Source organism: Acipenser ruthenus, chromosome 5, assembly GCF_902713425.1.
Source record: "Acipenser ruthenus chromosome 5, fAciRut3.2 maternal haplotype, whole genome shotgun sequence".
In the NCBI taxonomy this organism is placed as follows: Eukaryota; Metazoa; Chordata; class Actinopteri; order Acipenseriformes; family Acipenseridae; genus Acipenser; species Acipenser ruthenus.
Window position 1 is genome coordinate 80,123,068 of NC_081193.1, and position 21,441 is coordinate 80,144,508.

Here is a 21,441-nt window from a genome sequence, read left to right on the forward strand (position 1 = left end):
TTATTGCTTATGTTGGTGTTATCCACAAAGAATCACCCTGTATCCTCTATTTATGGACAAATCTTGTTATGTGCTATCAGGACATAACACAAAGGCTCCCAGTGATGCACATGGAAGAACAGGAGAGACACACCTACTTTAAATTCAGACTGTCCTCACACAGCCCACACGGCTGTCAGCTTCTTTTTTAAAAAAATATCAACTTAGAATTTACTAATTCTGGAACTTTTGTTTTCATTTTGGAATTTATAGAACACAAGATGCACACCTATTTTTTTTCATTATTTTAATAAACAAAACAAACAAAAAAGACACACTGTTCCATAAACTTTCTTATGTTCTTATGTTCAAGCAATAACAATCGCAGCAGATTTTATACTTACCAAGTACTTTTATTATTATTATTATTATTATTATTATTATTATTATTATTATTATTCATTTAGCAGACACTTTTATCCAAAGTGACTTACAGAGTCACTTACAACAGGACCTCGGTTTTATACTTGGTAAGTATAAATTCCATGACAAATCACTCAAATCTTAGATTTAACACCCTACCCTCTCAGATTTACACCAAACTCAGTGTTTCAAGCTAAAAACCTGTTCATTTATGAAGTTACAGGAAGGTAATAATTTTTGTTTGCTATGAAAAAATCTAACCCCCTCCTGCCCCTTCCCCATCCATTCCAAAGAAATCTGAATGATATTCAGTGTTTTTGAAATTATGGATTTGTGGAAGCTGAAGTGAAACTTGGGTACTGTGCAGCACATTCTTGAAGGACCTGTGATACTGCCCTTATTTCTGCCTGGATGCATGAATTTGATATAAAAGTCTCCAAATTCATCACAAAGGTTTTCTATTTAATGATCCAATGTGTAACTGCATCGATGCAGTATTGGCGAGGCAAATAGCTGGTTCTGGTAAATGGGGATGAATCTGTGTAGGGGTACTGTGCCCTTAAAGGTCAATGCTGACTTAAACATTTGATCTAGGTTTTCAGCAATGAACATGATCTCATTTTCAGAGACAAAGTTGAAAGTTATGCTGTGGAAGGCAGTCTTGCAGAATGAAAATGAATCAACTGGGGTTAAAATCTGTCCATCAATACGACACAGCAAGCTTGTTTCTTATGCCTGTCTCTTCGCTGTTCCCCAGTTACCATCACATATTGAAATCATGGTCAATGCTGAAAACCCAGAACAAAGGTTCAAGTCAGACTTGACCATTAAAGTGATTTCAGATAACAAAATAATTCAATTTCCATTTGTTATATGTATCAAATGTGTAGTTCTGAAAGAAACACATATTATAGTATTTTTATTTGAAAACAGGATTATCTGTTACTACTCTTGGTTAAATAAACCTCTGTTTGCAAGATTGCATTGCACTTGCTTGATCAATTTACCTGGAAGGTGAAACTGTCCCTACCCCTTCAACGGCTTCTTTCCTGAAAACCTCTTTGAAGCATTTGGAGACATTTATAGACAAAGACAGCACTGATTTATTTGAGTTTGAAATACTACCTTCCTGTTATTTTGTATACGTGAAGCAGATATATTGACTTTTCCACAAGGTCAACCTAACTTTTTTGTTTGTTTGTTTTGCAAATGTGTCTAATAAAATGATACTGAACACAAGTCTCCAGCACTAAACTTTTTTTTTTTTTTTACTAAAGGGTCAATTAAAGGTTCAAATGCAACCAACTTCTGACCGCTCTGTAACTTTTGACCCTTTGAAACACACACTAAGCACCAAATCTGGTATAAATCGGGAGGGGGGAAGGTGTTCCCAATCGGCTGATTTGTCACGGAATGAACTGCTCCTCTATTCAAAGTTAGTTTTTTTTTTGTTGAGTAGACTAACTTCACAATTAAAAACAGACCCCTTGCCACAAACAGAACTGGAGCACCCCTCGACTGCGGTACAAGCCACAGGCCCAGTGAACTAAGTACCTTAAAGGTTTATAAGAAGTCCTTGATGTTAAGATCTGCTAGTGGATCCTTTGTTGGCGGTTTCTTGGGGCTCTGAGTTGCAGGTGTTGGGCTTGGAGAGAGCTAGCAGATACAGGCAGCCAAGAAAAGCAGAAAGAGAAGGAAGGGACACAGAGGCATTAGAAACAACACAAGTTAAACACAGGACACACACTCAGGCTTAACAAACAGTGTACAGACTAACACAAAAGGGAGAAGCACAAATGCACCTGTATAGCAATTACAGCTACAGGCAGTTCCAGTTTGAATATTGCAAATTAACTTTAGGCATTTTTTCGAACCAATGTCCACAAAACCTTTAAGAAATGTTTATAAGGATTGTTTTATTAAACATTCTCTTGGGTTAAACAATGCTTTGAAAAATGAGAATAAACTAACACAATAAACCTTATCTGAAACAATAAAAAAGGGTTTTGTGAACTGCAAACTTTATGTAATTAATGAAAACAGGACTTTACAAAACCATTTTAGCGATAGTTTAAAAAGTAAACGTTCGAATTCGGGAATCTAGAAGTGAGTTCGGAAACTGCATCAGTTGCATTTTGGCAGTGAGTTTTGTGTTTCAGTGTAGGTCCTGGTTTTGGTGGCTCGTGTTAGACAGTGTTGTTTGTGCTGCACACTGTGTGGTGGGTCTGACTCTGGAAGGGGCTCCTGTTACACAGTGTTGTTTGTGCTGCACACTGTGTGGTGGGTCTGACTCTGGAAGGGGCTCCTGTTACACAGTGTTGTTTGTGCTGCACACTGTGTGGTGGGTCTGACTCTGGAAGGGGCTCCTGTTACACAGTGTTGTTTGTGCTGCACACTGTGTGGTGGGTCTGACTCTGGAAGGGGCTCCTGTTACACAGTGTTGTTTGTGCTGCACACTGTGTGGTGGGTCTGACTCTGGAAGGGGCTCCTGTTACACAGTGTTGTTTGTGCTGCACACTGTGTGGTGGGTCTGACTCTGGAAGGGGCTCCTGTTACACAGTGTTGTTTGTGCTGCACACTGTGTGGTGGGTCTGACTCTGGAAGGGGCTCGTGTTACACAGTGTTGTTTGTGCTGCACACTGTGTGGTGGGTCTGACTCTGGAAGGGGCTCCTGTTACACAGTGTTGTTTGTGCTGCACACTGTGTGGTGGGTCTGACTCTGGAAGGGGCTCCTGTTACACAGAGTTGTTTGTGCTGCACACTGTGTGGTGGGTCTGACTCTGGAAGGGGCTCCTGTTACACAGTGTTGTTTGTGCTGCACACTGTGTGGTGGGTCTGACTCTGGAAGGCTCAAAAGAGGACAACAAGCATGAATCAAAACAAATCACTACATACAGCACAAAGGAATGAAACAGTATTGCATGGATCTCCTCTGCACCCTATATCAGGGAAGCAGAATGCTCTACCTCAGTGCACACATGTTATTTCCCTGCAATGTCTGCCACTCAGAGTCTGCTGTCCAGTGATTTATAATACTAGCCAATACGGACAGTCAACTGTACACTCTCCCCTCTCTCTCTCTCTCTAAGTGTCACATTTAAGATCCACAAGGTAATCTGTGTATTCATTTGTATACTAGATTACTGACCAGCTTATTCCATAAACTAAAGCAAGGCTACTGCAAGTCACTGTACACTTTTTGGGATGAATATCTTCTGTGTGTTTGCTGTTTGACATCAACACGTAGCAGTGTGACAGAGATCGAATGATTCTTGGTGTTAGATCTCCCTCACAACCTGCGAGGGCACTGTGTAAAGGGAACAGAGTACCCTGGACTAAATAGCACGACAGTTTATTCCCAGGATTAGTTGGAAGTCTAGAAAGGGGGCGGAGCTACAGTACATAAACTCAATCACCCGGACGGGAAACGGCGTGGCATTCGTGGATTGTAGGAGCGGATGCGCTCGTTGACCAAGGGGTCATGGGTGACGTTATAAAAAGGGGACGTAGTGATGTGATCTGTTCATTTGTGAATGGTTATATGGTGTTGTGAAACGTGAGTGTTTTCTTTTTCGTTAATAATACAGTGTGTAATTATTTGGACGGCTAACACGATCCGGAGCTGTCGCCAAAGGCCAGCACTAAACCCGGATCAACAACACTGCACTTTTGTTGTCACTAAAGAACAGTTTTCACTACGAGCACTAGAGCATGCACTGTGGACTGGTGTTTGTGTTTGCGTATGTGTTACGTGTGGGTGAACTAAAAACGGGATGTTATTATTTTGGGGCCAACCCGCGGATTAAAAATAAGCAACACACACCGCTGTATTGCTTCATTACCATTGTTATTATTTACTGTTGTTTTGCCATCAGGCCATTGGATTCTGTAATAGCCGAGAGATTCTCAAGGCCAGTGCCAACTACTTCACCCTCTTGATATATAGGGGTGCTACTAGCAGGAATGCATTGTCGAAATTCTTCTTTTCCCTTGCAAATGTTAACCTCGTTATAATAAAAAGCTTTAAAGCATGTTTTGCCTGCAATACATTCTGCTTGAAGACCAATATTTGTTCATGGAAGGGACCCATTCTGCTTGAGAATTGTCATGTATACTGTGAAATCAATTGCTTTATTGATCAGTCACTAATCAGATGAAAATTAAAGAAACAAAGAAAAATAATTGGACTTAATTGTTTTTTTTTAATTTCTTAACTTACTTGGAGAAAACATTTCATTTCTCATTACAGAAAGACATTTCAGATGGCTGTATCAAATAAATATCAAGGTCTGATATATATTAAAATGGAAAAGAGACATAGTGTATGAAAGATTCTAAACAGATTCAGGGTATAAACAAGCCCTTGAAATACCATGATGATTAGAATACGCCTTACAAAAAACAGCTAAATTAGTGCATCCTTCAATTAGACAGAGAAAAAGTTATCAAGTATTAGAAGAAAAAAAAAAGATGCTGGTTAGTATACATGTGGTTATAGAAAGTACAAGAAACTATACGTAGACCAGATTCTCAAAGCTATGTAGCACTTTTTTTTTTCTAAAAAGGAAAAATAAAACACCAATTGTAGTTATAAAATGAATAAGGGCACCTAAATTGAAATGGCTGGCTTGTTCATTTTGTTGTTTGGTAACATTTGAATTGTTCTTCAGATACTGGCAGCCTCTAAGCAACTCTGGTCATGTCCTAATGATGCAAACAGGCAGTTATAAAGCTTAGGGTCCAGTTTTGATAAATGCTAAAACAATGGAACGCAATGTGCAAACACAAGAGTGTGTCCTGCCGTATCTCCCATGTTGTGATTCTGAACACAGCAAATGCTGGCTGAAACCTGGGCAAAACAATGGTACCAAAATCACTTCTCAGGGCAAATTCTGCACTACCTAGCGACCCATAATTGAGGGATAAAAATCTTTGCCTTAGCGTTGTATCCAGGCCCTGTAATTGGGTCCTAAAAGTGTATTATTTAAGCATTGTTTTTGTGTATTTTTTACATTTTAGGTTATATTTTGGTCTGAATCACTTAGGCTGCTTGAAAATGATGTTGCTGTTTAAAGCGAGTTTCAAGATTCTAAAGTCCTGTCAGCTTTGGGAATAAGACTCGGAATCTGACTGGCCGAGAAGATCTTCAAGGTTGATAATTAACTTTCTTGCCCATATTTCATGGAATCCTTCAACACCACTGGAACAGTAGCAAAACTGTAGCAAACCACAGCCCAGTGAAAAGCGACTGGAGTCCCAGTTGATAACCCAGTAAAACAGCTCTGAAGGTACAACCTACCGGTGCTCCAGGTGATGCAGAAGCTCCAAATGGTGGCCTCATCATGGGCTGGGGGTACATCATTGATGACTGAGGCATCATGGGGGCACCTGCTCCTGCTGCGGGAGGCTGACAGAAACAAAAGCACAACAGAGTTTGTAACCATAGTTACGCATTCTGTTGAGCTCCCTGTTTGGTGTGACCCACACCTTGTACCCCTGAGACTCCAAAAATATAGTGCGCCAAACTCTGTACCCACATGCAAAAAAGCACATTGTATTCCATTTACTTGTTTCAGAGTTAGCAAGTGCCAAGACTGTGCAAAGGTGCTCTGGATTTGAATACAGAGCACCTAACAATTGAAATGGTCCACTAGAAATGAGCCCAAAACCAACAGAAATTCAGTAACACTTACTAAAAAATGAATTATGTTTGTACTATATAAAAGTGTTTATATTGGGAAAATAATATATTTGTAATGTTTAGTATGAAAGGTAACACGACTGCGTGTGGTTGCTGCCCCCCAGGACTTTGTAAACAAGATGGTGCATCTCAAGGGTAATAAGTTTTTGGGTGTGTTCACACTGGATCCGTTTCGAGGGTTTGGTCCGCACTCGGTACAGTTTGGTATGTTTGGTGTGAACAAGAAAGTCTCCTTGGGAAATGAACCGTACCGAGTCCACCTAAAGAGGTGGTCTTGGCTTGCTTGTTAAACATCAATGTGAACAACTGGAGGACTCGGTCCTTTTGCACATAGGAAACAAACTATACAAGGTAACCTGACTCGGAAGTAAACATTTCGTGCATAGTTTCATTCATATTCTGAGGAAACAAGTAGAGCAAAAAACTAAAAATGTCTTTGGGTTACCAGACATCCAGTGAAACCTGGGATTGTCACAGTTTCAGCCTTAATTTGTTGTCCCGGTCGAAACAGTAAATTATTATTATTATTTATTTATTAGCAGATGCCCTTATCCAGGGCGACTTACAATTGTTACAAGATATCACAGTATTTTTACATACAGTTACCCATTTATACAGTTGGGTTTTTACTGGAGCAATCTAGGTAAAGTACCTTGCTCAAGGGTACAGCAGCAGTGTTCCCCACCGAGGACTGAACCCACGACCCTCCGGTCAAGAGTCCAGAGCCCTAACCACTACTCCACACTGCTGCCCAAAATGTTAATTGTCCCGGTTTTTGCTATTGCATTATTATTTTTTATTTTTTTATTAAGTACAAAGCTGCATCAGTGTGCTCTACAAGTTAATAGCAGAGTAATGTATTAGGTTGCGTTAGCGCCATTCAAAACTAAAATAAACAATTATATGGATTATTTGTTTAAATAATTCTGATTATGTGTACACCATATGTTGAAATGGTAATAACTGATCTATTTTTTTAAATCTGGCTTTTTGTACATTTAACATGTGTTGACTAGATGACAATATAAAGAAAATAATGAATTGTTATGATCTGCCCCCAATTTTTAATTTTTTTTTAATTTAGTGGTCGTCAATGGTTTTTACCCCGTTTTTCTCCCCAATTTGGAATGACCAATTATTGTTTTTTATCCCGGTTCATTGCTGCAACCCCCGCGACTCGGGAAACAGAGGCTGAAACACGCGTCCTCTGAAACACGCGTCCTCTGAAACGTGTTCCTGCCAAGCTGTCTTTTTTCGCACTGCGGATCCACAGCGAAGCCACCAGACCTATAGTGCTGGAGGACAACACAGCAGACCTGCAGGCGCCCTATCAGCCACAGGGGTCGCTGATGTGCGGTGAACCGTGGATTCGCCTGCCAACCTAATCTCTCCCTACCCAGGTGGCGCTCGGCCAATTGTGTGCCGCCCCCTAGGAACCCCTGGTCACGGTCGGCAATGTCATCCAATGTTTTATTATATACTGTTATTTTAACGGCTTCAGAGTTGCTACAGCGTCAGTGTATTGAAGAAAAACAAAAGTCCCAGTTTTTCACTGTGTTAAAAAACTGAAGCGCTGACAGAAATTTGGTCAGACACCAAAACCCAAGATGAACTGGACAAAACTCACAAAAATAGTAAAATATATTGAGTCTTTGCTTTGTTTAATGCCAACAGTAGGAGAACCATGCATAATTGCGTAAACTGCATTATTCTCCTACTGTAGGCATTCAATAGATGTATTAATTAAATTACTGAAGTGCTCCCACAGTGATTTCTTTCACATCAATATATAATCATCTAAAACATGCTATATTAAAAATCAGAGCAATACATCAATAGCTGCCATCTTTCAATATGCCTTGCAGGATATTGTAAACATCCAGTTCACACGCCATATAAACGAACCGAGTGCACTTGAAAACTACATTGTGAACACAGACGGACTCGCTCCTGAAGAAAACTGAAAAAGGACAGAAAAAAAAAAACTTTAGTTTGCATCCAAACGAACTCGGTCCCTTTGCTTGCGGATAATAGTGAACAGCAAGCAGATTGATACATTGTTTCAAATGAAACGAACCAGACGAGTCCATTTAAAAATGAACCCAGTGTGAATGCAGCCTTAAAATAAAACAATGTTTCAGAGCTCCTACATATTTTTCAGTTGTATGTTAAACATTATGGACGGCAGACAAACGAGAAGGAAAAGAAGGACGAAAGTGGACAAAAAATCCCTCTTGAAGAAAGGAATAAAAACATTGCAAGGCAGGCCACTTACCATCCCAAACCCAGGCTGAGGTTGAACAGCACCCATTGGAGGGGCTGCTCCTACTGGAGTTACCCCTCCTACTGGTGGGACACCACCAGGAGGAACCGCTCCAGGCTGCAGGGGGGGAGGAGAACAGACCTTACACAGCCAGGAAACACAATCTTTTGCATATCACAAGCCAAGCACAAGCAACATTGTATAACCCCCACCCCACTGAAAATATACAATTAGAAAAAATATTTTTTAGTAAGAAAAACAGCCTGGTAAAAAAAGTAAAAGCTCAGATACAGTATTAAACAAGAAGAAAATGTTTTTTTTTTGGTCATTGGTTTGTTGCACAGTCAGTTATTATATTCTACTAGCGGCAATAGAAAGCAGACTGCTGTTAAAAGTGCTTTTGTGATCTGAATATTGTTTGGAATAATTATAGTATTTCAAAAAGTTAGATATTTATCTTGAATAAACACAACCTGTCTCTGGTTTTTCCTCCCTGGATAAATTAGATAGTACATGAAGATTGTGAACTCCAGAAAACATGCAAATAGTTTATACATTTTCATATTTACCTCAAAGCGGGATTTATATTTAGAGCCCCGTGAAACTTCTCTTTATTTTTTATAATTTTTCATTTTATTTTTTCATAAATTTCATTTTCATTAATTTTATTACAGATACACATTAATAAAACAACAGATATATCAATAATAGTATAGTATGCATCGTGTTTTAACTATATACATATTTTTTTATTAAACATTATCTGCTTTTTTATTTTTTTAACATTTTGACATAAACAGGTCTCGCACAGAAAAATAATGTAGTTACCATCATTTCTCATTAGTGGCAGTAACGGTAATGTACAGTCCCCCACTCTTTTTAATTAACAGCCTATTTACAGTAAATACTGCCCATGCCCTCTATAAAAATACAATATAAAGTGATCCCTGGTTTTAGCCCTGGTTATTTGCCCATGTTCCTTATTCCTTACAACCCGGCCAATGTCAGTCTCTTAGTAATTCCACGACCTTGAGTAAAAAGCTAAGTTGTGAGGGCATTTAGTTCACTTTTGAACTCACTTCCAAGTGGACTTGCCCTTCAACTAGTGAACAGTTAAGACCCCTTTTCACTATGTTACGTATTTAAAGTGCCCTGGCAAGCTTGGTTATGAAGGACACTATATAGATGAAATTGGTACGGTGTGGTAAGTGTATTAATTATACAGACTTTTATGACTATGTACTGTAAAACCAACATTTTACTTCCTCCATTGTCTAATAACTTGTTATACAGCTTCCTGAAACAGTGACGTCAAAATACTCAACAGTGAGATCATGAAAAAATAGTCCTTTGTGATGGCTAATAAAAATATATCATTTAAGCTGGGAAGGAAACACAGCAGTGTCAGTAGTCATTGCAGTCTGCTATTTGCCAGCAGTCAGTTAGTGATTTGATTAGTTCCAGCAATAAAACAGGTCCACTTACATAATGAGGGAATGGCCAACCATTCTGCTGAGGAAAATACAGTCTTAATCACCAACAGACTAATGACCGGGTACTGAGCCACATAGTATGTTGTGAAACATTATACGACCTACTGCATAAACGATTATTGAGTAAACACTATATCACACTTTGCAATACAGGTATTTAAAAAAAAAAAACAATTTTAGACTTACTTGAATATAAATATCACTGGGACATATTGCACCAAATTCCCACCTCATATTCCAATGTTTATAAAATACTGCTACTTTTAAGTCACATATGTTACCTCTAACCCGTTAGGGTACACAAAGAATTGAGCGGTTGTTCAAACAGTTTCTTCTTAAAATACATTTGAGAGTGACTCAAGTATCACAAGGAAACTGGCCATTTGGAGGACCAGCTCCAACCTGTCAGTAAATTCTAAACCTGCAAAAATAAAAAAGCTAGATGCCATTTTATTTGTGGGACACATATGTCCCTTGTACCTTATTATTATTATTATTATTATTATTATTATTATTATTATTATTATTATTATTATTATTATTATTATTACAGATTGTTCACTTATACAGCACTTTTCCTCTCAAGCGATCAGAAGCCACTTCATAGTAAAAAACAACAACAACACACAACCCTGGCTCTTGAAGCACAGCGTCTGGAGACGTGGGTTCGAGACTTTGAACCTAAAACACATATGTTACAGCATTGTATTGACAACATTTACCATTTGAGATCCAGGTGTTCCCCAGGTAGCTGGGGCTACTTTCGGTTGCCAGTTTACACCTCCTGTCAGTTTCCTTTCACCGGCATTCCACTGAAGATCTCTGCAAGGCAAAAAGAGATTCAAAAGACCTAACAAAGCCTTCCTCAAACTCTGCTCAGTGTGAAATAGCAATGGGAAAGTGAACCGTTCAGCTCTGAATCCCAGGATAGATTGCAGTGTGGGGCCAGACACAAGTCATTCTCATCTGAATTCTCTTTGCAGACTATTTAATTCTGGTGGTGGGACCGCTATTCACATTTTAATACTACTAGCAGAAATATGAACTGGCACTATCATTTCATGGAAATACCAATAGGATGGGATGGTGGCTACATTTAACAGCCCTGCAAGAGGTAAAGCAAACTTAAAAGTGGCGACAGGAGGAGCGTATCAGTTTTTCTCATCTTTATTTTTGGAAATTAAAAGGAGAGACGGCAGGAGACAGTAGCAGGGTTTAAACAGATGGTGAGAAGATCAAACAGCAGGAATTCAGCAGGTATAAACAGAAGGCAACACACACACACACACAACACACACTGACACACACACACACAAGACTAATCATGACCATGAAAAATACAGTAATAATACAAAACAGATTATATTTTCTTTATTAGATACTGCATCATTTAGGAAATGCAAACAAAAACCAGCTATGGCTGTAGTATCTCTAGATTACAATTATACCCCTGACTGCAATCAGCATGAAGTGCAATCCCATCATTCTACTGTACATTATTAGGAAAGCTGCTGCCAGTGCTGCAAGCAGAAGTACGTGTTCAGAAAGCAGAAACAACTGAACTGCATCCTTTACCGTAGATATAATGCCATGTTAGCAAGCGGCTACATCAATAAAAGGGCAGAGGACTCTCAGGGATGAGAAACAGAGCTGTTTTTACAACAACACAGCAGGTCTGACTCATTAAGATATGCATCTGTTAAAGACGTTTGGGAAACCTGTTCCTATTTTGCATTTGTATTAGCACCAGCATGTATTTTAATGAAGCAGGGAAAAAACTAAAATGACATTGCAAAAAAATGATTAAAAATACTTACTTCTTCTGTGTGCCTGCAATACCAAGATCTATAAAGAAACACAGACAACATTAAGTACAGTACCACCAGCTGCGTCTGTGCAATGTAATCACATGTATTAAACAGTAACCCAATCCAGTGATTTATGGAAATGCATAATGTTAAAAAATGCTTTTTAAAATTAAAATCAATACTAAAATATTATGTGCAGCATATGTTGGAAACACAACAAAAAAAGGAACTTCATTTGTGACAGCACAGGTTGTTAATTCTATAGACATTCCCCTGTAACAAAAATGTGAAAACAGAGGCGAATAAAACTTAAAGGGATACTTTGCACCGTCAAGATTTTTGGAATATTGAATTTCTTACATGTCAAATATCATGTTGTGTGTTTTGTATCATTCTCTATTGCTGGTTTTGCTTAGATTGTTATGTACCAGGATTACTATCCAATTTTCTTTTTCAACTATGGGGGCTTGCTTCTAAAAAGACTATGGATTCGGAAGAATACTGTTATGTTAATGAGACGTAAAAGAAAACTGTGTTGAGGTTCTAGAAATGACCACTAGGGGGTGTACAGCTGTAATTTCTGCCTCCTCTGCAACAGTAAAAAAATTGAAAATCTCTGTCTCTGTACAAAGTCTCTTTACAAAACCCATTTACTAGGGGATGCAAAATGCAGAAATTAAGAAGAATTAATTTAGCACCACTTACTTCCAACCAGGTTAGCCAGAGAGGAATTCAGGTCCCCTGCCAGGGCTTTACCTGACTGTGCCCCCCCTATGCCACCGAGTCCAGCTCCAGCTCCCTGACCCTGGGGTGTCATTGTAGGCATGAGGAGGTCCCCTAATCCATCAAATACTTCAGGCATAGAAAACACAGGCATTAGTGTCAGGGAAGCTCCAAGCACAAAACATCAAAGAACAGCTACACACGATACACCTACTCTACCACTGAGACAGCACCAGGAGAGAGGACTCAGCAGTGGAGGACTCAAAATGATAGCTAACACTATAAAATAGAAAGGCAAATGCATAGTACATGATATCTGAATCAAATTACTCTTTTGAGATTTTGTGAATGGGGCACATTGTACTTGCAGTAAAATTGATTATAAAATAAATACTAAAAAAGACTAAAACAGATGGTGTATGTATTTTTTATGATTTACAGTTGTGGATATGTATCATGGGTTTTGTTTTACATTATCACTAATTTTAAGAAAAATCTATGTGTATTAAATTATGCAAATCCTTATATATTTCTGATGGTATTGTTTGTCTATGGGGAACCAGGCTTCAATAATACAAAATAATTCACTATCATTTCTAAAGTTGCAATCAGTAATCATAAAAAAAAACCACATTTAGTAGATTTGTGCCCTTAGCAACTGTAGAACTTTTAGTACCCAATTTTTTGCATCCATTTACATTTTAGTTTGTACGAATGACTGTCACCTATGCACTGAAACATGTCACATAGTGTACGATCACCAGTACAGTATTTGCTGTCATCTATAAATACTCAAATTAATAACTTATGCACTTAAGTAAAAATTGTTTCAACAACTTCAATGGCAAACAGAACACAGACTGCACCAGAAAGTCGGTATGAAGCTTGTGTAAAGACTAAAACTCACCAATCATACATTTGAAGCAAAGCAATGACCCAGCAAAGAGAGAAAGAGTGAGAATGGAAGAGAGAGACAGCAGCGTTGAAGAGTTAAGCTGTATGCAGTATAAATTACATCATCTCAGCAGCATGTACCGGAATGTGTGAAGCAAGACAGTACAAACTTAGATTAAAATGCAGACAGAATGGTTTGAATTGGTTTTCATGCATGCTTAGGTTTGACATACAGTACAGTACATACAAACACACACACACACACACACACACGCAGAACAGTCATCTAATCCTGTCTTCCAGAATAAGAAAATAGATTAATTTAGATTCATTAACAATTTTTATAAGATTCACTATAATTTGGTGGAAAATTGTACAATTAAAAAAACAACAACAAAAAACAGACCATAATAATTTGTTGCCAAAATTGCACAAGGAATTATTTCTAAGCAAAAGTTGAATACCTTAACATTTAGTAAGGGGCACACTTTTTCCTTCTTAATTGAATCTCAGAATGTACTGACCAAAGAATTGGTCAGACCAGACCTAGCAATAGACCCAATGAACTCTATAAGTATCATAAGTAGTAGTATAGGGCTCCCCCTTTATAACGCTATAGTCGGGCGACCATAACCGATAATGAAAGGGCTCGTGGAAAGGCATTATGGGGCAATTGGGAGCCACAACCACACTGCCTTGTAACTTGTTCTGCAGTATAAAAGAACACATTATAAAGGGGGAGCACTCTAAAAGTATAGAATAGCGGGTTTCTTACAATATCACAATAAGATTATGCAAACGTCAAGCTCAGCCAGTAGCAGAAACACATACAACAATTTTTTTAAAGGGGCAAAAGGGGCAATAACCACAGCTTTAAAACAACTTTTTTTTTTTCTTCTTATAACAACATTTTTCCAAATCCCAGGATGTGAATTTATTTAACAAGGGACTTGAGAGTAATGTTCTGTGATAATGGGATAGAAAAAATATATTTTTAAAGACTTGGCTTATTAACCCTTGAAGAGTCAATGAGGCACACTGACACACATCATCAGCAGACTGTACTACACAGGGAGGTCTTTGGTTCTTACCTGAGGAATCAAAGCCGCTGCTGGTTGCTGTGGGTGTGGTTCCAAAGGCTGCATCAAAGCTAGGCTGCATGAGGTTATTCTGAGCTGGAGCAGGTGATGCAGTAGCTGGACTGGGCGCCATAAAAGCACCTCCTAAGCCTTTTGAGACAGACAAAACAGCATGCAGGGCCACATGAAATACGACAACAATATAAGCACTTCACAAAAGCCAAATAACTGGGCTAGCTACTGCTTTTTGCTGTAAGGCCAATCGATGGAATATAGAAATGATTCAAATTCTTCAAAATGTATTCTGTTATATGAAATGTATTTTTATTTTGAAAGTGTTTATTAATACAGTTACAGTATATATATATATATATATATATATATATATATATATATATATATATATATATATATTAGCTGAAAGCTACAGAAGTTCATTATAGGCACAATGAAAAGCATATTTATTGTGTTATTTCGAGATAATATTGCATTATTTTGCAATAATTATTGCATTACTATGAGATAATATTGTGTCATTTCGCAATAAATAGATAGTTTTGGTAATTCACACCACACCATTCCCATTCAGTCTCTTCATTTTGCTTTAAACTGGGTTGTATTTAATGCTAAACCAGTACAAAGTATTTATTGTATCAGTAAGCCACCTCCCCCACGCAGGGGGGTCCTGCTTCTACTTTTTTGTCTTTAGGGGTCCGGACATATAAAAGGTTGAAAATCCCTGGGCTAATCTATGTGATCATGAAATGGGCTGAATGAAAATGTGTATTAATTTAATGCAGTGACAATATTATGGAATAGATTTTTTCAAAAACTATGCTATAGGTTATAGAAAACCCTGAATGTGTTTTTTTCTTCTTCAACAAAACCAAGCATTCCGACTTGCACAAACTGACACCATTGCAAACTTTTTTTTTTTTTTTCACATCTAGGGAACTGTAATAGAGATACTTCACAGTTTCTCACTGTTCAGCTGCATTTCACTTCTGCTTCACTGTGACACCTTTATCGCTGACGAAAACTATCTTGTAATAATGCAATAATTATTGTGAAATAACACAATATTGTCTCGTAGTTATTTATTTATATATTTATCTGTGGCACTAATGAGCTTCCATAGAAAATGGCAGTGAGTAAGATTTAATTAGATTATCAAATATCTCAAAAGATTTCTCTTTTAAAAAACACTAGTTCATTCTTCTAAATTTGAGCTTTCATAAAAATTGTCTAATCTTTTCTGATTAATCTTGCATTAACCACATTTCCATATTAAATCTGCAATTAGCTTTAAAATGTTATTAAATAGTGTTCTTGTCAGAACCACATGTGTTTGATAGAAAAGAGGAATAACACATACCCATAAGAACAGCTGCAGCACTGTCCCTAATAAATTCACACCTACCAAACAACTAAAAACCAACTGAGTCGCGCACACCATCCCAGCACAACATTTGATTAGGAACAGAACGGGCTGCTGTTATCAAGTACTAAACATAACTGCTAATCGTGCAACTGTGAATGTTAACAATGGACACTTTCAACAATTATATCTCAGACTTGAGAAACCACATGCTTGGGGCTGGGAATGGCAGGTGCCTCGGGACACCATGTTGGGCTGTGGCTCTCAGGGAAGAGCGCCTCTGACTGGGCCACGGACACGTGCTGATGTTCTGTGGAGGGCACTAGCAGGCTCAACCTTGCTGAGCCTCTGAGATTTGACAAAGATCAGACTAAAAGGCCAAGGTAAGTTGGGACAACACCTTTATCAGGTTCGGCTAATACATTTGTGTTGTTTGCTAGGCCTAAAGATATCAATCAGTCACAAGCTAAAATATGAAATAGTCTGTAAAATAAACATTTAGGATAAAACTTAGAAGGTTTCTATGAAAGTACAATGCGTTTACACTCATTCGTTTTACATTGCAGGGCCGAGTAAAAGCATCCTGTTCACACAGTAATACAAAACACGCATAGAGATTACCAGACAGCAGGTCAGCAGAACTAGCTGCAGTGGCAGGCTGGGGCTCGGCAGAAGAGCCACCAAAAGCATCTGCCAGATGAGGATCCATAATGAGGCATGAGGGCAAAACAAGGATTCAAATCAGCTATCCATTTTTCACTGATGAAATGTTAAACAAACAGATTTGTAAAATGATGCAGGAAGTGAACTGTTTTCAATTTTTGATTACACAAAAACAAAAAAGTCCATTCATTATTAGTTTGTATACCAACACAACATTACATCAAAACTATAAAAAATTGAAATATGTATATATATATATATATATATATATATATATATATATATATATATATATATATATATATTGCCAATCATAAACCGTGGGTCTGACTTTATCCTATTATATAAAGATACAATCAGTTTTACATTAAGATAAAATTCTTGTTTATAGTCATATTTGTTTAAATTCGCAACACATAGTTTTAAGAGGGCCTGGTATGTAGGGATTATACCATCACAAACAAACATTTTTTCTGTAGAAGTAATGAACTCAGAATGACATCACACAGAAACTCAAAGAGAAAGACAGCATGTTCTGCTGTCCTTCACAACTTTTCATGCAACGACACGAGTTAAAAAGAAAAAGATAAGATAGTCTCCAAACAACACTAAAGTGAAACCACCAACAAAAAAAAAAAGAAAGAAAGGAAAACAATTAAGATTTTTCTCTACTTCAAACAGCAAATAAAACAATGTAGTACAAGGAGTGACATAATCTGATTGAGTGGATTAAAGCCCAGAGAGGCAGCTTCCACGGTTGGATTTTATTTTGCAAGATATAATGAGATTGTTTCTGTTGTATTCAAATCTCATAAAGGTTTTTTTTTTTTTTTTTTTTTTTCATTACTGATGTAAAATTGTATGGTTTATGGGCACAAGCAAATAAAACATAACAAAATATATTTTTAACATACTTGGAATGGGTGTACTCTATAAATGTATAATAATAATAATAATAATAAAAACTACTTATGTGGAAATAAAAGGGCATGCTGATTTAATCATTACATTTAATAGATGGCATGTAAAACACAACTTGAACCAAGAGATTTGCAGAACTTTGAGCCAGTCCATGAAACTTACCATTTAAAACAATCTAAAGTTTAGATGACTGCTTTGAAATGGACAATGTAACTACATCACCTGATAAACACACGGGCCATATTCACAAAGTATTCTGAAGATTTTTTTTTTTTCTATTTTTCCCCATCACAGATGTATTTTTATTGAGTAAAGCTAAAAAGCAGTCAAAACGTTCACTCATTTCAATAACAATTTTGGGTTTGAATGCACATTTTATTAATCCTCACCCGTTCCACCACCCCATCCTAGCATTTATTTCTTGCCTGTTTGCACATCTGTTAGGCACTAATTATTTAGTATTACCCAACTACTGTAGTACAACATTGCAGCACACATACCATAATCTACTTTAGACAGATTAAAAAAAAGGAATTCCGAAACCTTCATGAATTGGGCCCATTCCACATTTAAAACGACTCTCATAAAATTAGTTCACATCAACCACACTCTTACATGTTAAGCAACAACATGCTGATAAGGTACAGTATGTCTTACGCACCCCCAAACAGATCAAGCACACCTGCAGTGTCAGGCTTTGCAGGAGAAGCAGCTGCTGGTGCTGCTGACGGTGCAGAAAATGCATCCACTGTGGCAGACAGCAAGCAGAGAGGAAGAGAAGTTTAACAGAAATCAGCAGGCATACAGTCATGTTAGCTAGTGCAGACAATACACATACAAACTGATCCTAAGGACTATGTCACAGGTACCTCGCTTCCATGATTACTATTTCCATACCGTGTCAGCATGACGCTTAAGCAGCACAGTAATGGAAGCAGGCCAAGTTCTCTCCACGAAATGTATAACTCTGTGTAGATAACAGAAATGACGCAATACGTACAATGGTAACCATGGTAACACATGGTATCAAAGACGCGTCAAGAAGAATATGTTGAATCATGTTTTTTTTGTTTTGTTTTTCAAGCGATGGTTTGAGTTTTTTTTTTAATATTAAAAACACTTCCAGGAAAAAGAAAAAAAAAACCTGTAAAAGTCCACGTAAAGCCCGCTATAGAAGATTTACATTATCACTCAGAACAATATTAATTTATATAAAGATATAATTACTGATCTTATTTACAGAAAATATATGAATTATTGAACTATTGAACTTCATGAACAAAAAATGAAAATGACCGAAACAGTATAAAAATATCAATGAACTACCGTATTTACATAGAAGGCAGCAGTCTCACAGACAGTACTGTGTGATAGTAAACTTTTCTACTATTATTAAAACAAGCAAATCTACAAATAATCACTGGTTTTCAGATGCTGCAAATCTGTAACTTTCCCTCTATCCCTCTTCCATTTCAATATGCCTTGTGAATCTTTTTTCTTCTTCACAATACCGGGAAAAATGTATTTCTCTATTCCAGTAGGCTAGTGAGATAAAGTGACACTTTTATGTTCCAAACGGCAGTATTCAGTTGCTTTTGGATGTTATATTCTCAACATGTTTTTATCAACATTTTAATTTTTTAAGTCCTCCTACGAAGTTCTTTGTTTGTTTACCAATATTTTTTCAGTTTCGTTACACATTCTCACACACGTGCCCCCCTGGCTCTGGGCTGCTACCGTGCCAGGTCAGGTAAGGATGCTATGGGTACGGTATGGGTTTTTACAAACATCATGGAAACAATGTGGCACGCTTTCATAACAGTGACAGAACAATGCCAGCACGGTGCTGCAGGTTCGTGGAAGCGAGGTAACAGGGTCTTTTCCATTAGTTTTTAAGGTCTAGTTTCTACACCTTACTTTAACGGCAGAAGGTACAGTGAAAAAAATAAATAATCCAAAAATGCAACACTCACTTGTCAAATAAGCAAAGTGTCTACCCGAGTGAAAGATAAAAAGAAAGTTTTTAAAACAAAATTCAACTCAAGAACACAGTCCTACTGTATAAGCTGGAAAATGTGCTACAGTGGAGGAAGACTCTTTTTTCAAAATCTCAGGGTATTTTCCACAAAATGCAGCCATGATTCTACCACTAAACACGAAAAGCTTGTACACCAATATGATTATTGGTTTGGGTTTGTGTTTACAGGTGGTAACCATGTAAGGGATATACCAATATCACGGTTGTTTGATGTGACTGCCAATAGTAGATCAATAACATATAGCCAGATGCCATCCTGCAAGATTGGCAGGAACTAACAGAACTCAAGGTTTCTGAGATACCCACGACCAGAAATGATCAGGGGGCAAACCTTGAGATCGTGATTCTTGACTTATTGTTCACCAAAATGCCTTGGAACAGGTGGAGGGGCACCATCCTACTGCAAGATGACCTGGTTCAGCTGGTCTTGTTGCTGCGCTCAGGAATAGCCACCTCATTCAGCTGTCAGTTACTGTACCTCTGTTCCACCTGTTACTGATCCACTACAGGCGGCTCTGGAAGTTGGGAGACACTGACCATCCATCCTAGTCCTACAGAGCACGCCTACATGGTTGACACCGGCACCACCTATTGCATTGATGTCAAGCTCAAATCATCACAATGAGGTTTGAAATACAAAAAAGTTTCCAAAAATGAGTGAGACTTAATCTGCTATTGCAAACAAAACCCCATAGCCAGGCAACTGGCTTGGTTGTGGTCTGTTTAAAGTCTCTCTTTCCCAAAATAAAAATTTCAAACTAAAAACATCTGCACTCCCTACTTAAAATGGGTTTCTAATGTTGAGAAACAAAAACAAAACAAAGCAGCAAAACAAACAAAAAAAAAACTATAACAAATCAGCCAAGTTGACATTATCACTTGACACACTGGAAAAGAAGAACGTCACCACATTGACATTTTATAACTCTCATTTAACAATTGCAAAAAAAAAAAAAAATTGATTTCCCCTTTATCTTTCTAGGAAGGCAGCAGCCTTGTAATTTCCCCAGGAAGGACTCACCAGATAAGAGATCAGCCGACAGATTGCACTCAGGCTTTGGAGAAGCTCCGCGAGGAGGAGATGAAAAAGCGTCTTCCGAAGTAAATGGAAAGCAAGTAAAAGCAAACAGATTTTTTTTAAAAGCCTAGAATATGCATGCGCCACTAGAGTTCCACAATGGCAAACAATTAAGACATGTAAGAAATGAATGGAAGAACAGAAATCAATCAGCAAAGATGGAAAGGTTTCAAGAAAAATTAAATAAAGCATTTGATCATGTACCTGTTGCAAATAGGTCTATGCTAGGAGTAACGTCTTGTTTGGGAGCCGTGGAGGCATTTGGCTCAGGCATAGAATCAAATAAATCTACGAACAAGGACACATACACACATTTATTTTAAAAGCAGTCTTTCAAGTAAAAAAAAAAAATAATAATTTTGAGAGAAAAAAAAATCAGTGCTGAATATTAAACACACACTTTATTTAAAAAATGTTTAAAGAAGTATACCAGGGTTGAGTTATTATCTAATACACAAGCTAACAAAAAATAGACTTTTAAATTGTAGTTAAAAGATACAATTTCAATATGCCCAACATTATTTATTTTTTTTGACAAGGGTATATCGATTTATAAAAAGCTAGAAGAAAAACGAATGTTCACCACGGATCATCAAAAAACCTACAAAAAAAAAAAAAAACCTGTAATTTGATTAAAAAAAAAAAAAAAACTGAATGTGAAGATTTTACCACCAAAGATATCTAGAGCAGGAGGAGCAGTTGTGGTGACAGTAGTGGTGGTATCTGTGATGAATGTGAGAGCTGCTGCAGAAGCAGTTTGAAGAGCTGCACTAGTTGTAGGGGTAGCTACTGGAACGCTCGTCTCAACAGGCTTCATAGCAAAAAGGTCCAACTCAGGAGGAACTGCTGCCCTGCCTTCGGACGGTGCAAAAGGGTCTTGGAGGGTATTAGGAAGGGAGAGGAGGAGGAGGTTATATACAACCACAGCAACTAATAATCTACCATACAAAAAAAAAAAGGTTGGCCTTCATTAACATTTGTCCTGCAGCACTGGGCAATC

At 37.6% G+C, this 21,441-nt stretch overlaps 1 protein-coding gene across 10 annotated transcripts in view; it reads right to left on the reverse strand.

Annotated features, from left to right (window-relative positions):
• snap91a (synaptosome associated protein 91a) overlaps positions 1–21,441 on the reverse strand; it is an 80,734-nt gene that overhangs the window by 2,313 nt on the left and 56,980 nt on the right. For 3 of the 10 annotated variants that reach the window (XM_059024595.1, XM_059024598.1, XM_059024592.1), the window contains 12 exons: positions 21,111–21,317; positions 20,646–20,729; positions 20,385–20,456; positions 17,987–18,073; positions 16,363–16,431; positions 14,376–14,513; positions 12,373–12,519; positions 11,677–11,704; positions 10,582–10,681; positions 8,379–8,483; positions 5,702–5,809; positions 1,957–2,058 (listed from right to left, as the gene is read on the reverse strand). In XM_059024595.1, the coding sequence (XP_058880578.1) occupies positions 1,966–2,058; positions 5,702–5,809; positions 8,379–8,483; positions 10,582–10,681; positions 11,677–11,704; positions 12,373–12,519; positions 14,376–14,513; positions 16,363–16,431; positions 17,987–18,073; positions 20,385–20,456; positions 20,646–20,729; positions 21,111–21,317 (1,238 nt within the window). In that variant the 3' untranslated portion in view covers positions 1,957–1,965. Of the gene's footprint in view, positions 1–1,956; positions 2,059–5,701; positions 5,810–8,378; positions 8,484–8,541; positions 9,876–10,581; positions 10,682–11,676; positions 11,705–12,372; positions 12,520–14,375; positions 14,514–16,362; positions 16,432–17,986; positions 18,074–20,384; positions 20,457–20,645; positions 20,730–21,110; positions 21,318–21,441 lie in introns of those variants that run through there. The other 7 variants (XM_059024601.1, XM_059024597.1, XM_059024602.1 and 4 more) reach the window with 5 other exon arrangements.